Source organism: Anomalospiza imberbis, chromosome 21, assembly GCF_031753505.1.
Source record: "Anomalospiza imberbis isolate Cuckoo-Finch-1a 21T00152 chromosome 21, ASM3175350v1, whole genome shotgun sequence".
In the NCBI taxonomy this organism is placed as follows: Eukaryota; Metazoa; Chordata; class Aves; order Passeriformes; family Viduidae; genus Anomalospiza; species Anomalospiza imberbis.
In genome coordinates this window covers 3,911,836-3,927,850 of record NC_089701.1, presented here as the reverse complement: position 1 = coordinate 3,927,850, position 16,015 = coordinate 3,911,836, and the positions used below count along the sequence as shown (strand labels likewise).

General features: G+C 54.3%; 1 protein-coding gene across 5 annotated transcripts in view; it reads right to left on the bottom strand.

Annotated features, from left to right (window-relative positions):
* Positions 1–16,015, bottom strand: part of RALGDS (ral guanine nucleotide dissociation stimulator) — a 58,867-nt gene that overhangs the window by 16,820 nt on the left and 26,032 nt on the right. For 3 of the 5 annotated variants that reach the window (XM_068211151.1, XM_068211152.1, XM_068211153.1), the window contains exon 1: positions 6,770–7,034. The exons of the other annotated variants lie outside the window; for them this stretch is intronic. In XM_068211151.1, the coding sequence (XP_068067252.1) occupies positions 6,770–6,949 (180 nt within the window). In that variant the 5' untranslated portion in view covers positions 6,950–7,034. Of the gene's footprint in view, positions 1–6,769; positions 7,035–16,015 lie in introns of those variants that run through there. 5 annotated transcript variants of the gene reach the window in all.

Sequence of the window (16,015 nt, the reverse complement as noted above, 5' to 3'; positions counted from 1 at the left end):
ACAGGTGCCTGTTCCTCCCGGCCACGCACCTTGGTGAGCCGGCACACACACGTTCCCACCCCTACTCATCTGTTGCTGCCACCCTGCCCTGGTCATCCTCTGCCCTTACCAGCCACAGGGGAGCACTCCTGCAGCCCACCCTCCTGTTTAATAAAATTCTTTTGGGGGACACACCCTGGGATGCCCAAAAAGCTGAAGTGCACAATGACCATGGGGCAGCATCAATGTGAAGAGGGCAGGGGTGCCCACCTTCCTTCCCTGACTCCTTTCCTTTGATGTTCCCTGGATTAAGACCACTCAAGCCTCAAACAGCCCCATCCTCCCAGAGCTGACTTTTGCTGAGGAACACACCAAAATCCATGGGAATGAGGACTGGGAGAGATGGAGTTTGTGGAATACCCCCACAAGAAGCACCTCAGGGAAGAAGTGTTTGTTACGACACTGGTGTGATCCATAGCTACGCCCTGAGTCACCCCAGCACTGCCAGGGAAGAACCAGCCAGGCCTGTCCCGTCTTTGTGCCAGTTCTCACTGTTGCAACCGGGACAGAATGGAGCAAAGCACATTGTCTAGAAATCCAGTAATCCCAGTGAGTGTCACCAGCAACAGGCACTGCCAACGCATCGCTCAGCATGGGGCTCCTGACCAGCAGAACTGCAGCTGGGACCAGATAGCCATGGAAAACATAACCAAAAGCAAACAAATAGCAGCTTTTGGAGGAAAGATGGGCTGCTTTAAGGTGATAAACCAGCCTGAGCATTGGCTTTGCCCTGGAGGGTCTGCAGTGCTTGTTGGGGTCACAGCATGGGAGGGGCAGGGGGTGACACCATCAGCCCCAGCTCACATCCCCCAGCTCCCAGGCTCTGCTGCTGCTCCAGTGCACAGAGCCAGGCCTTGCCAGCAGCAAGCCACCAACTGAGCCTTTTAGACAGGTATCTGACCAAAATGCCCTGGGTTTCAGCCTAAACTGGAAGGCGAGGTCCTGAACCCCCCAGCCACATGAAGGTGGTGCTTCAGCATCCTTACTGACTTCCCACAGCTGAGCTTTGCCCCTGCCAGGCAAGATGCTTTGCTTTGCCCAGCTTGGCTAAACCCTGGTTTCCTGAAGTCAGTTCCAACTCCTAGAGGTGAACCCAAAGCAAACACATAATTTCACAAACACACACTGGCTGGAGCAGGAGCCTGGGGCAGGCTCTCAGCTTCAGAGTCTCCACGGAGACCCAACCACTGCAAGGAGCGGGGAAAGGCTGCGTGGTTTTGCTCCATCACATGAAAAGAAGTTCTGGTAAGATGAGTAGCGGGCCCTTTGCAAAGCAGGTTTCCACACAAGCCCTCAGTTCAGCTGCTGGACTGTGGTTAGCAGAAAGTAAAGCCGCTCTAAAAATAATGCCTCAGCATTCCAGATGAAGTTGCCTCCGATGAGTTTCCTCTCCAATCTGCTCTGTTTGCAAGTTAGACCAACTTTTTTTCCCTCCCGTCGGCTCCGAGGACTCGGCTGGTGCCTGGCAGCTGGAGCCATCCCCATCCTGCCTCTGCTGAGCCCGGGGCTCCCCAGGCAGCTGCTCCCAGCACCCCACATGAGGAGGGAAGACGCCCTTTCTCGTCCCAGCATGTTTCTGACAGCAGAGCTCATCCAAATACCAACGGTGTAATGAAAACAAACTGCTGTGGGGCCAGCCGAGGCAAACGGGCCACGCCAGGAGCCTCTGCCTGTGCTTAATCTCCAGTGACATTCAGCTGTCACATAACTCCTGACCCTCAGGTAGAGGGAACTCGGCGTTATCTAATGTAGAAGTGCTGCCCTACAAGAACCCGCGCCAACACAGCCCCGGGAACGTAACCGAAAACCGGAGAGGTGATTTGCATAACATCACAAAAACAAACCCAAACCAGGTGAGGAACGGAGGTTTGAGGAGCTGCAGTCACCACTTCAGTGCTCAGCACAGCCCACGCTGCCACGTGCTGAGAATTGGGAAAGGACTTTCCTGGCACCTCTGGCAGAGCTGTTCCCAGGTGCTGAGGGAACAAAAGGCCCATCCACAAACACCCTTCTGCAAACCCCCTGTGCTAACCCAGTGCCCAGAGCAGCCCTTGCAGCTCTGCCCCTGCTCCGACCCCCTCCCCGTGACTCCCTTCAGGCAGCCAACCGGGCGGCTGCGATTACTGGGATTACTGGGATTGCTGGGATTAGTGCTCCGTGCCTGAGTTCAGCACTTCCTTTCCCTAATGACTCAGGAGCAAAGTCCAAATGCATCCTTACTGGGGCTGCTGCGACGTGCAGGTGAGTCCCCACCTGGGCACTGAGACACCTGATACCTGGAGTGTCCAAACATCCCAGTCCTTGCCCTGCTGCTGGCATTCCCAGGAATGCTCCAGCCAGAGGCTGCCACACAGTTTCAGCGTGATGCTTCTTCCTGGGCACCAAACCCCACGGCCAGCCTCACCTTTCAGCTCACAGATGCTTCTCTCTGCAAAACAAAGATCCCACAGACCCCTGGAACAACACACACTCATTTGGGACCAGCCACGGACGCTGCTGTGGGATCTAACCCACACAAACATCACGAGATGAGCACATTAACCTGTAAAAGGAGTGAGTCCCACAACTCAACTCCTCCTCCTCAAGGCCAAAGGAATGTTCCAAACCCGAATCCTCCTCACCCAGAGCCCGCAGGTGCCGTCCCACCAAAGCAATGCACAAACCCTGACTGGCCATGAGCTGTGCTGGAGCCCCCCGGGGCCCCCCGCCAGCAGCTCAGCCAGCTTTGTATCCAAATCCTGCTCCTTAGCAACCACATTTTTTTCCCCCCTCTTGCTGAGTCCGTGGGAGATGAAGAAATATTTGAGAACTGAGACAGCCCTGCTGCAAGGATATATTTAAATAAAAGGAGCATGGACGTTTGAAAGCCAGTCATTAGGCAGCTCTGGAGATAAGGGCGTTAGAGAAAGTGTGAGCAGGGCATACCCAGCCTTTAAATGTGGTCTGGAGTGACCTAAATGAGCTCTTTCCTCCTTCAATTACACTCCCCTCGGGGGACACAGTGGCTGGTTAGAGAGCTGGGAAGGGAGATGGAGGAGCTGCTGGCCAGAGCAGCTCAGGGGGCCCTAAAAACAGGTCATGCTCTGGCCCTAAGAGTGGGGTGGTCACAGCCAGAACCCAAATCCTAAACAGTGGTGGGTGCTAAATGAGACCCATCCCTGCAGGCACAGCTGGCCTGATGCTCCTTTTGCTCATCACACCCCAAAGCCAGGCCCAGGGAAGTGGGGAAATACTCCAAGACTGCATTTACTTGCCCCTGCCAGGTGATGCCACCCTAAGAGCCAGAAAAAAAAGAGGCTGCAGTGGAGCAATAGTGTGATCTGGGCCAGGGGGCTGAAGCACAGGGGCGGCCTGTGGGGTGGTTTGCCCATTCATCCTGTGAACAAACACAGACTTCAGCTTCCAGGGCTGCCAATCTGGTACCAAATACACTAAAACCTGAGTGAGACCCCAGTATGGGAATCCCCACCCTCATGGAAACATGGCACAGCAGCCTCTGAGTAAAACAATTATTACACAAACACATTTGGAAGCTTCTCTCTAACCATATCAAACAATAATAATTAAAAAAAAAAACCCTCCCACCTCTGTTATTCCCACCCTGCATCAGCCACCAGCAATCAGCATCCCAGCCTGCTCCAGGCCTCACCACCAAACCTCTCAGAAAGGGAGACAGAAGGTAGGTCCCCATCCAAGAAATACCAACAGATGATGTTCATCTGGCAAATTGCAAGGGACATATCAGGTTGTGCCTAGGGGAGGAGAACAGGCTGGGAGAAAGGGATCTTATTCCAAAGGCACCATAGGAAGTTAAAAGAAAATGGCTTTTAAGAGGTATCTTTGCCTCTCCCTCCCAGCTGTAAAGAACAAGCACTGACCTACAAGGCATCTGGGCTGAGCAATTCAAGTTTTCAAGGATTCATTTAGCAACTGAAAATCTCCTAATTGTTCAGAAAACAAACACAGCCAGAATTACAAGGACTTTTTTTATAAGGGCTTTTTTTATGAGTCAGCCCAGCCTCCTCGGAGGTTCAGCAACATCAGCTGCATGAAAGTTTCAGTCTGTGTCATCTGCAGTGGTGTTTTGGGCCATTCCTGGCCAGCAGGACCAGGAGGGCCACCAAATTCACTCTGTGGCCCCTGCTGGACTGGAAGGATTGACACTCACTGCTGAATATGGAATGGATTGGAACTGAAAAGGTCAAAAAAAAAAAAAGGTCTGCAAAGCTGCTCTATCAATCCCCCACTTGAGACAGTCGGTTTAAATTTTCCATCCCCCGTGGTTAAAATCCTGGTGAGAGCACTTTGCTCACAGTGATGCCTGCTGATCGATACTGTTGCTGTGGGATACAGGCAAAGTCTTCCCTGCTGCCATCCCCTGGGGGCTCAGTGAGGACCAGAGAGAGCCACATTCCCTGCAGCCTGCCCAGCAGCTTTCCATGGATCCTCCATTCCCTGTGGGACCAGACTGTCCACCCACGAGCTCTGCCAAAATCCAGCACAGCTCCCTTTGGCTGAGGTGACAAAGGTCCCACCGTGTCCTGGGGACTGTCACTGGGGCTCAGCAAAACACTGATGGTCCCTGGGGGATCTTATTCAAATAATCTGCCTTCTCCTCTCAGTGTACATCTACAGCTCTGCCTGAGGACTGCAACCCCACCAGGCCACCACAGTTGTCACAACAGTGACACATTTTTTCCTCTCCCCGCTCATGCAATGACCCTGTGCCTCCCAAAGCTGCTCAGGAGGCCATGGGTCACAGTGCACCCCGCTGGGCCGCCCCTTTTCTCACCATCACTTGGAAATAGGAAAAAAAAAGAAGGAATTTCTGTTCAGGACTGGGAGGAAAGCTCGAGCGAGTGGATGCTGGGGCTGTGCTCTGACCATTCCCCAGCACAAACCCACGTACAGCCCAGGGCAGAAATGTGGGCACAGACAGCTCGGGAGGAGCTCTGGCTGGCAGCTGTGCCCGTGCCATGCTCAGGTGAGCAGGGGGTTTGCTCAGGGCCAGTGGGGGCCATGCATAAAACATGAGCCACCATCACTTTTCCCTCGCATCGCCCAAGATGCTCCAAAGCCTCTCCTGAGCTCCAGAGCCTCCTCCAGGCGGGGCACATTGTGCCAGGCAGGCTGTCCCCTGGGATGAGAGGGGCAGCCCGCTGCATCACCCCGTCTTTTCCCTCTTTTCCTCCCCCTGCTCCTGCTCTCCCTGCCAAAAGCGCGGCCCCTCAGCCTCCCGGAGCGCCGCGGGCCGAGGCTGGACTTCCTGCCAGGCATAACACGAACCAGATGATGTACTCCAAAGCATGTCAGTACGCCCACCCCCAGGAGAGACGGGCGGGGAGGGGAGAGGGGGGAAACAAGCTGGATGGAGCTTCCATGAACTCTCACAGAGCTGATGAGCTCTGCCACCAGGCCAGAGGTGAAGCGGAACAGCCGGAGCCTGAGCTCATCCCTTGCTGACCAGGACTTTCCATCCCAGGTCGTGGGGTGGATTGTTCGGGAGAAGGAGCCATTGCCCTCCCCGAAACGCTGGCTGCCCTCAGCGGATATCTGCACAGCAACCAGAGAGGCTTTAGTGGTGATTCCCCCCTCCACCGCCCCCATTCCAGCGGGAAGCATCCAGAGCAGCACATCTGCAGCTGGCTCTAAATCCCAGCAAAGCCAGACTCGCTGACCCTCGCTGGTATTAACCCCTGCACCGCCAGGGCTGCGACTTCGGAGCAGCAAAATCGTCCTCCCGCTGAGCTCCTCCTGACACACCGTTTGCTCCCAATCAGCGACACTCCCACCACACCGATGACGATCATCCATTACTAAGATAAAAGGCCCAGCCCTGACTCAGATTATTTCGGGTGCCTCCACATGCAACTGCCATCAACAAAGCACTCGGGCCTCGCTGGGAGCAGCCTGACTTTGAACCACCCGAGGTTGAATCCAAACAAGCACAAATATTTTTGCATCCTCCAGGAAAGTCCTCCCAATGCCCGTAACCTTCCCAGAGGACACTTTTGTGGTTTGGACAAGCCTGGAGCCTTTACAAACAGCTCAGATCCGAGCAGACTCCTGCCTCCCGCACCAAAGTCTCAAATGAAATATTAAAAGCCCGAAGTTTTAACAATCTGCCCCTTTCCCTGGGTGCCTGGAGGGAGAGCATCTGGTTTCTCCCTACAGAGCCTGGCAGCTGCCTGCCAGTCCCCAGGGGCACAGGGACTCACAGCAAAGAAAGCCAAGCAGGGGCACCCATTTGTTCAATAAAAAGAAACACCTAAAGCACCTAGAGGGGCCTACAAGAAGGCTGGTGAGACTGTTGCAAAGGCATGGAGTGGTAGGATTTAAGCTGAAGGAGGGTAGATTTAGATTAGATATTAGGAAGAAATTCTGTGAGGCTGGTGAGGCACCGGCACAGGGTGCCCAGAGAAGCTGTGGCTGTCCCATCCCTGGAAGCGTTCCAGGCCAGGCTGGACGGTGCTTGGAGCAACCTGGGGTAGTGGAAGGCGTCTCTGCCCATGGCAGGGGTGGGGAAAGATGATTTTTACGGTCCCTTCGAACCCAAACCGCTCCGTGACTCCATGTAACAGAATTCTGCGAAACACCCTGCGGATGCCCACAGACTCCGGGCCAGCCCTACCCACGCTGCCAGCGAGGCGGAGCCCCCCAAAGCCGCGAGGGGCGCGCAGCGGGGCCCGGCCCGCGCTCAGCGCCCCAAACCCCGCATCCCCGCACTCACCTCCAGCGGCGGCAGGTCGGGGTCGAGCTGCGTGAAGCTGTGCAGCACCACGGGGCTGCTCTCGCCGGCCACCTCCAGCCTGACGCCGCCCCAGAGGCTCCGCGCCCGCCGGCAGCCCTCGAACATCCTCTCGGGGCCGGCGGGGACATGGTGCGGCGGGGCCCGGCGGCGGCTCACCATCGGCGGGGCCGCCGCATCCCCGGCCCCGCAACCCGCCGCCGGCCCCGCCAGCTCCCCCGGCTGCCCGGGGAGCCGCAGCGGGGACGTGGGGTGATGCTCAGGGGGAGCCGCGGCGGAGCGGAGCGGTGCGGAGCGGAGCGGGAGCGCCCGCAGCAGCGGGGCAGGCGCCGGGAGCCCGCGGCCGCCCCCGCGCCGAAACAGCGGCCTGATGTCACGGCGGGGCCGGGACGGAGCTCGGCTCTAAACCAGGCACTGGATTTCCTCCCGCAGCCTCCGCCCGCCCCCGGGGGCCGGCCCGGCGCGGCTCGGCCCCCTCGGGGAGGGGGGACGGGGACACGGGAGGCGTGAAAAGCCCCGAGGCCGCGCAAAGGGGCGGCCGGAGGGAGGAGGATGCTCGGGGGGCTGCGGGGGTGGCCAGAGCCCCAGTCCCAGCTGGGCGGGGGAAACGGCGGGGTGATACCACTGATGGGAAAGGCACACAGGTGACAACGGCTCTGGGAGAGGATCTTTGTGTCACCAGGTGCTCGTGAAGCACCTGGGGTTCACGCACCGCTAGGCAAAGAAAAAGTGTTAACTGCGAGCGCGTGAATACCATCAGCACGTGTTTTCATCTGAGCGTTAATGATCTCAGCCCGTGAGCTCAGCCCCCTCCAGAAGCGCTCAGCCCCTCGCTGGCCACAGCTTGGCCCCTCGCTGTCCACAGCTGGGCTCGGTGACACGGTCACAGCCCTGCGGGGCAGCAGGCAGTGTCCCCTGCGGGATGAAGTGATGTGACCCACGCTGAGTCAGTGCCAGCCCCCCCCATGCACAGGCAAAGGGGGGATTTGGGACCAGGGCACCTGCTTTCGGCCCAGCAGGGACTCTGGGAAAGCAGAACGAGCCTGAGGGACAGCAGGGCTGCAGATCCCACTTTAGAGAACCCCTGCAACATAATTTTGTTTTTAGAGGCAGAGAGAAACGGGCAGAACTGTTTGTCATTCATCAGCCCCCTGCGCTGAGCACTGCGTGCTCCAGCTCTCCCCTGCTCTTCCCCTTCCCTCCTCACACACTGCTCAGAAACTGCATCACAGTCCGGGCAGTTGCTGCTGACACCACCAAAACCCGGACTTTCATGCCTCAGCTCCCTCTGCAGCTGAAATAACATCGGCCTCCCAGGGCCTTCCAGCCCTGCAGCTTTATTTCCAGTAAGATGGAGCCAAGGCTCACATGTCCAGCTCTGCCCAGGGCACCAGCAGCTCCTGCCCGGGCAGGAAGGGATTAACAAAGCTGCCAGGCTGTGATAGGCTTCCAACTGGAAAGTTTACCAGGCAGAAGGATGAGCCAGGACAACGTGGGCTATTGTCCTGCTTTATCTGGAGCCAAAGAGGTCGAAGGGGACTTCCTGGACATCCTGGGAAAGGGGACCCGGCCCAGCAGCAGGGCCTTGCACTGCCTGTGGCAGCCCCACATCTTTGGGGGCAATACACACTTTAAGCCTGCCCAGGCACGGAGATCCAGCCCTGATCCATGCCCAGGTCACCCTGCAGTGCCAGGTGGGTCACTGCAGCTCTCTCCACCGCAGAAGGATGTGATGCTGCTCCCTGCAGAGGTGTCCCCAGCCCCACTGACACGTCATGCAGGAACCACGTGGCACTGCAAGATGTGCTGTGAAACTCAGAGCTGTGCATCCCTTTGCTCGGGACACGCTAAAATCAGAGGCAGGGACCTGTTTTCCAGCAGAAAACAGTGCTGCCTCTCTGTGCTGTGAAATATTTGGGAGGGAGACTCTGCTTTGCTTCATGTTTGAGTCTTAGGGCAGAGTAATCACAGCCCACCCCTGAAATCGCTTGGCACGGCTTGAGGGCACACAACAAACAACAGCAGCACTCATTTTCAGCTGGCAGAGCCCTCCCAGAGCCTCCAGCTTCATCTGACCTCTGCAGAAAGCTGCAGCTCTGTTTGATGGGCAATTTTCACAGTCCCTCGGTTGACCACTAAAGATGGTTTCAGGGGAAAAACACTTCTGATAATGGATAATAAATAATATAAGGCAGGAAGGCAACTGCACGGGTTTAAAAATAGCCAGTCAGTTTCCTTTCTCCTCTCTTGGGAACCTTCTGGGTCTGAAAAGCAAAACACTCAAAGCAGGGTCAGGAGCCCAAGTTCAGGATGTTTGCTCTGCGTAGCTAACCCCAAACACTCAGCTGTCAGGAGCAAGGCTCTTGAAAATCATGAGATTCAAAACAAATAACTTTTCAGGGCTTCTTATTTGCCTCTAAGCACACAGGTGAAAGGGAACAGGCAGCATCCCAGCCTCAGGATTCCCTGCGAGCCCTTGAAGGTCAAGAAATTGTTGCAAAATGTGATTAATTGACATGCACATGACTTCGGGGATTTAAGAAAAAGATCAATGCTTGAGTGACTCATTAAAAAAATATACTGCCAATTTGCACTTGGCAAACTCAGCAAGAAACTTTTCACAACGCACTGAGCTTTTCCTTGTCATCTGTAAATGTCCCATCGACTCTGGCAGGCCCGGGAATTGGGTGCTGTGGGAAATCCACCAATTTTCGTCTTTCCACCACTCTGAAATCAGCTCTTGGCTGGATAAATACAAAGCCACACGGCCAACACCGTTGCAGCTCTGCTCCTCTGCCGCAGTCTCCAGCCTTTCCTGCAGGGTCAATAACGTGGAGAGGGTAACACAGAGAAGCTTTTGGAAACTTGAAGCCAGTTTTCTGGTCTGGGAATCAATTTGGGTCAATCTGTTACAGTCAGGACCTGCAGATTCCGACTTCAGTTAATAACTGGGCTCAGCCTGGACCCCGAGTGGTCTCTCCCCAGCACGTGGTGTCTGAGCTGCATCCTCCAGCCCTCCTTTGCTTTCATCTCCCTGCTCTGCTGCTGCGTGGGGCTTTCCAGCACCTTTCCTACAGGGCAAAACTCACAGTGACCCAGTTCCTCTGCTCAGTGTTGCTGTGGGGTTTTTTTTTTTGCCATCAAGTGAGGCTGCTCACCCCAAAGCATGGCTCACAAATACTTCCACAGGAGTTGCTCCTGCCTGGCATCAGCTGCCTGCAAACAACCCAGTGCTCCTGCCACCATCCTCAGGGCAGTGCCAGCACCCCCAGGGCACTGCCAGCACCCCGACAAACCCGTATTCCCTTTGAGCCTCAGTGAAACCACAGCAGGACCGATGCCAAGAGCTGCAAAGAGCTGATCTCAGCCCCGAGCAGAGAAGGCAGGAATCACCCTCGCCACCTCTAACTGAGCCCCTCTGGAGCATCACACACCTCCAGCTTTCACTGTTGGACCAGCAAGGGACCCAGGACCCAAACCAGCAGCCTCTGAAGGGAACTGGGCTGCTTTATGTGGGAGTTGCAACATTATCCAGCCTCTGTCCCAGCTCTGGCACCAGCTCACAGGGCGAGTCTGTGTCAGGCTCTGACATGGAGCCCTTAGCACTTCCTTCTATTGTGCAGCTGGGGAAGCCCTTTTTCTTGCTGTTTTCAAGTCATTTTGGAGGAAAAGTGCTGCCTAGTTACAAGAATTACTAACTGGAGGTTAGGCATTATGTACTAGATCAAAATCTTTTGGGCATTCCAATTTTAATTGGAAAATACTTTTGTTTTCACTGCTCAGGCTCGCCTGGAAGGTTATTTTATAAGAAACAACAACAACAACAACAACAACAACAACAACAACAACAACAACAACAACAACAATAATAATAATAATCCAACAGTAAACAACCAGTACTATCTCTTCCACTTGAGGATGAGGGGGAAAGCTTGTGCAAGAAGGGAAAATTATGTCACTGCTCTGTCCATACAATCTGTACAGAGATGTGAAATTGGGTCCGGTCCCCCCAAATTTGAGGACCAACAGATCTCAGACCCAGTTCTCACTCCCAGCGTGATCAATGCCCTGATTTAACCAGATTTTAGTGGAGAGCCACCCACCACTTGCCACAGCTTACAGCAGGCATGGATTTTAGGAGATTCTCTGCTGAGTATTTCAGATCCAGGGCAGCTGGGTCACTCTGCCTCCAAGTTTTGGGCGTTTTTCGGGGCTGTTTTTGACAGATCAGGCTCTGTGAACTCTGTGCTGGCAGGGAGGAAAGCTGGCTTGGGCTCTCCTGCCCGTTGTGCCCCTTGTGCCAGGGACAGCTGTTCCCCAGCTGCAGCACGCCCCGCTCCTCTCAGCCCCCCATGGGCAGCCGGGTTAATTCGGGAGCACAGCTCTCCTCCACACCAAGCATTAACACGGCCAGGCAAGCCCCTAATTACTGTCAGCTCCTAGCAGAGGAAGCACAGCAAATCCCCGGGCAATCAGGATCTAAAAGTCTCCATCCAGCTATTCTGTGTTTCATTTCCTGCAGCCCCTGTGCACAGCTGGGCTACGGCAGCTCCTGCAGAGGCTGCCGGCTCCTGAAGCTCAGCAATTATTCCACAAGCCTTGGAGACTCAAGAGCTTGCAGGAATATTTCTCGTCCATCCTACTCCTTACACCACCCCCTTGGCCGTAGCAGAATCACAGATTTTTTTTGGGGGGTTGGGTTTTTTAAATTCCAACGGGTTTGGGTTGAAAGGGACTTTAAAGATTGTCTTGCTCAACCCCTGCATGGACAGGGACACCTTCCACTATCCCAGGTTCCTCCAAGCCTGGCCTGGAACACTTCCAGAGATCCAGGGGCAGCCACAGCTTCCCTGGAAAACCTGTGCCAGGGCCTCACCACCCTCACAGGGCACATTTCTTCCTAATATCTAATCTAAATCCACTCTCCTTCTTTTTAAAGCCACTGCCCCTTGTCCTGTCACTCCAGACCCTGGTACAAAGTCCCGCTCCAGCTCTCTTGAAGCCATTTTGTGCTCTGGGTTGCTAAGATTGCCCCAGAACCTTCTCTTCTCCAGGCAATTTATCAGGTATTTGAGGAGCTTCCATTAGGGCAGCAAGGAACAACACAAACATCTGTTTTCCAAACTTTCTGACCTCCAAAAGCTCATTAGAGCAAGGCCAACATGTGAGGTGGGGGGAGATCAAGCCACTTTCTCAGAAAGAAGCAACCACAGCACACTTCAAGCAGGCACCTGGATTCCTTCACAGCAAAGAAGAAAACATTCAGAAAAATAAGAGGCAAAATACAAGTATTAATATCAAAATGTGCCCACAAAGCTGAAGACAGCAGGGCCCAAGGTGTGAAACACACCGAGAGACCTCAGGGCACTGCTGGCAGGGGGATGCAGGGACCAAAGCTCATGATCACAAGACACCCAGCGAGTTTTGTTAGGGACATCCCCACACCGGGAGGAAGCTGCAGCTCCTGGTGGCAGCGTTTTCTCTTTTCCCACCTGGCTCTCCCTGGAGTGCAGAGTTCAGCAGGCTTTAAGCTGCTGCAGTCTGACACTCTGCAGACACACCAGAGCTCCTCTGCTAAGGACCATTATTTCTTGAGCTGTTTGTCTTTAAAGGCAGCTTTTATCTTCCTATCACCTTTCTGCCAGAGTGTTTCGCTCAGCTCTTTCAACAAATACCACCTAAGGTGCCTGCAACCAAAAGGAAAACAGGAAAAACATTTCTCCCTGTTGCTTAGCAATCAGTGTGTGGCAGGTTCAAGCCTCCCAGGTGCTCCGTTATTGTAATTTCCATCCTTGCTTGCTTGGCTTCTCTGCAGAACAGCCAGGGAAAGGAAAACCACTGGTGGAAAAGAGGGGAAAGGTTATGGAGCCACAAAAAAAAATTGCAAGGAAAGGTGGGAATAGGTGTAGCCCCTCAGGATAAGGGGAACTCAGTTCTGAAATCAAGCTGTTCCTTCTCATCTGCCAGAAAAATTAAATGAAATAGTGAGATTTCATTTTATATTGAAAACACACATCCACTGCCTGGGTGGATACAGAGCAGAGCAAAGCTCTGGCTCTGCTCACCTTTCAAAAACACATCCAAGGGCAGGCAGTACAATTTTCCACCCACAACAACCAGCCAGAATGACACGTTCAGCTGAATCGTGTAAAAGGAGAATCCCAGAAACAAGAGGCTCTGGAAACTGATCCACAGAGAAATCCCAGTGGATAACAGGGAAACTTTGCTTGGCAGAGCAGCTCTTCCTCCTCCTCCTCAGCTCCTACCCCAGCCCAAGCTCCAGCCCTGGTGGGCTGTGCTGCTGCAGGGACAGGTACACCCACCTCACCTGTGCCTGTGCATCCAGCCAGGAGAGCAGCTTTATTCCAGCTCTATTCCCACTGCCTCTCCTGGGCTAGGGAAGGCCAGGAGAGGCTCCCCCTGCCCCCTGCCCAGGTGACAGCACGTGCAGGGAGTCCCCTGGGGACTGCTGTGACCCCACACTGCTCGTTCTCCCTGGGGACAGCGATGCAGGCTGGCGTCTGTGTCACCAGCCCAGCACGCTCAGACTCAGCTCCCTGAACCTGAGCAGCACCATTCACTGCCCTGCTGCTGGAAGGACGTGCCTGGACACACACAGGGGAGGGAATGATGCCACAGAGCTGCTGAGAAGTCCAAGAGAAAAGTGATGCCACAGCATAGGCACAGGGAAGAAGCACATGGAGCTGATCCCTTGCACAAGATTATATTATATCATATCCAAAGGCCAGCTTAAAAATGGAGCCAAACAGGTTGCAAGGTGCTGAGTTGATCTGAAGAGATAAAGGTAGGGAAATAAAACAGATTTGCACAAAGTTATCCCGGTATAGGAATAAGGTGGAACAGATTTAAATGCCAGATCATGGGGATAAACAAAGCAACAGGAAAGTTACACACACACCACGTTAATAACACCAATAAATAACTGAGATTACTGAAAATAAGAAACTCAGTTAAACAGGAACAGAGCCCCTTAAGAGGGGATATGAAAAGGATGTTCCAACAATGGTCCTGTATCTCCTCTGACCGCACAAACGTCAGGGAAAGCATAAATCAAAACCCAGACACGTCGGGAAGCTGCAGGACAGCTTGATCTGAAGTGAGGAGTGAAACCTTGGAGCCAGGCTCCAGCAGAGTGAAGAGCTGATGGGATTGAAAGCGAGCAGCCAAGAGAGGAGCCAGAGGGCCGGAACAGCCTCAGGGATGAGGGAGAGGAGCTGCAGGAGGAGCAGCAGCAGCAGAGACGTCCGGCAGCTGGAGCAGCAGCCAGCGCGCCCCGGTGCTGACACTGCGCGGCCCCTGCCAAGTCATCTGGGCCAAATTCACCACGGGCTGGGCAGGGATGCAGTGAGTGGACATGAAAACATTCTGCTGTAACAGCCTGAGCACACACTTACTGGTGTTGGCCACGTGAGAGTCAGGAAAAGGGGCTGGCAAGAGCTGGAGAGGGAAAGTTTCACTGCCCAGCCCTGAGCCGGCTATTGCAGAGATGAAACAAACAGTGACATGGCTGAAAAGTCAATTAAAAATTGGAAAAGTCTTTCAGTATTCCCAGGTATTGTTAGGTGCTCAGACAAAGGATGTTTAAAAAAATTTATTTTCCCTTTGGTGATTACCACTTTGAAACGTTTCCGCTCCGCATTGTTTTAGAGGGGGAAGTTATTCCAGGGCCCCTCTCCATGGCCAGCAGAACTCTTTTTGTTGTGGGGGTTTGGCATGGAGGAGCAGTGCTCTCCCAAACAAAACTGTATGCCAGAGACTGAGGGCCAGGTTTGTCCCTCAGTTACAGTGGCAGAAATATCAACAAACTCATCAAGTGCCACCAGGTCACACCACGGCTGAGTCCGGCCACAGTGCTGCTGACCCTCCCAACTTTTTGCTTTCGAGTCCATGATTTATGTTGTTTTTCCTTCAAGCCTTGGCTCTGGGAATCACGTTGAGTGCCAAAGGAATTTCAGGTTTTATTAAAATAAAAGGTTATCCCATGAGCACTGAAACTACTTGTGTTGCTTCCTATGGTTTTGTGTCTTGAGACTGGTTTTGGTGCCTAAAAATGTACGAACCGAGAATGAAAATGTTTTTGTGGTTAAGTGTTTGTAAGGAGCATCTCCCACGTGGATTTGCTGGTGTCTAATAATACATGAACTCATGCTACAGATGTTTTGGGGCATTTACAAGATTCTTTTCCTCCTCTCAACCATCTCATTTCATCATCTCTGCATAGACTTAATTATCTGCGAGCCCTCAGCCAGATCTGTGTGACGCAGGTCAGCAGGTTCAGAAGTCATCTGGGGAGAGAGGGCACAGCCAGAGGGACACCGTGACAGCATCAGCCTGATTTTGGTAGCAAATTACATTTTAAGCTCTTTCTGGCTCCCCTAACTGCAGGGAAAACAGTGAGGAAACACGACCCGAGCTCCTGCAGGAGGGCCAGGGAGCAGACAGTGAGTGGAACAAGCCGCTCCCCGAGGGGCTCACCCAGACTTTTACAGCAGTGGGGCCCTGAGGAGCTTCTCCCCTCTTTGCCTCCCGTGGCACAGAGTGCATGGCCTGATCCTGAGCTGCCAGCACCATTGCAGGGTGGCTTTAACCCCGTCAGTGAGGATCAGACCCGTATCGATGGCTCATTGCCCAGTGCCACTCGTGCCACGCGGGTACAGAGCAGCGTCAGGGTTTCCATGACACGTGGGCACGTAACACGGTGGCACAGACGGTGCCACCCAGCCAGGGCATGCACTGAGTCATCTCTCACAACAGCCAAACCCCCAGGGAGCTTCCCTTTCCCCCTCCTTGCCCCAGCCCCGGCTGAGAGTCACCTTTGGCAAAGCTCCTTCCCAGGGTGGGTGTGCCAGGGCACAGCTGGCACTCGAGGGCCCCCGGGAGTGGAAGCGTGTCACAGGTCTCAGACCGGGTCTGGTGCCATTCTGAGGCCAGCTGGACTGTCAGCAGCAGCCAGGTCTTCGATTAGAGATAAATAAATAACTGGGGAGGGCTGGGAGGGCCAGTTCCCCCCAGGGGATGTGGGTGCAGAGGCGTCGGGAAAAGGTGGAGCTGCACCCATTTAACTTGTCTGTCTCCTCCCCTGTGCTTCCCGCATCCCTCTCCGCCAAACAGAAGGGGAAATGCGGGATTTTCAGCTGCTTTTGATTCCCTCTCGCTCTGCACACAGCTGGGTGGGGAGGGTTTGGTCTCCATTTCCTGACTCCAGAC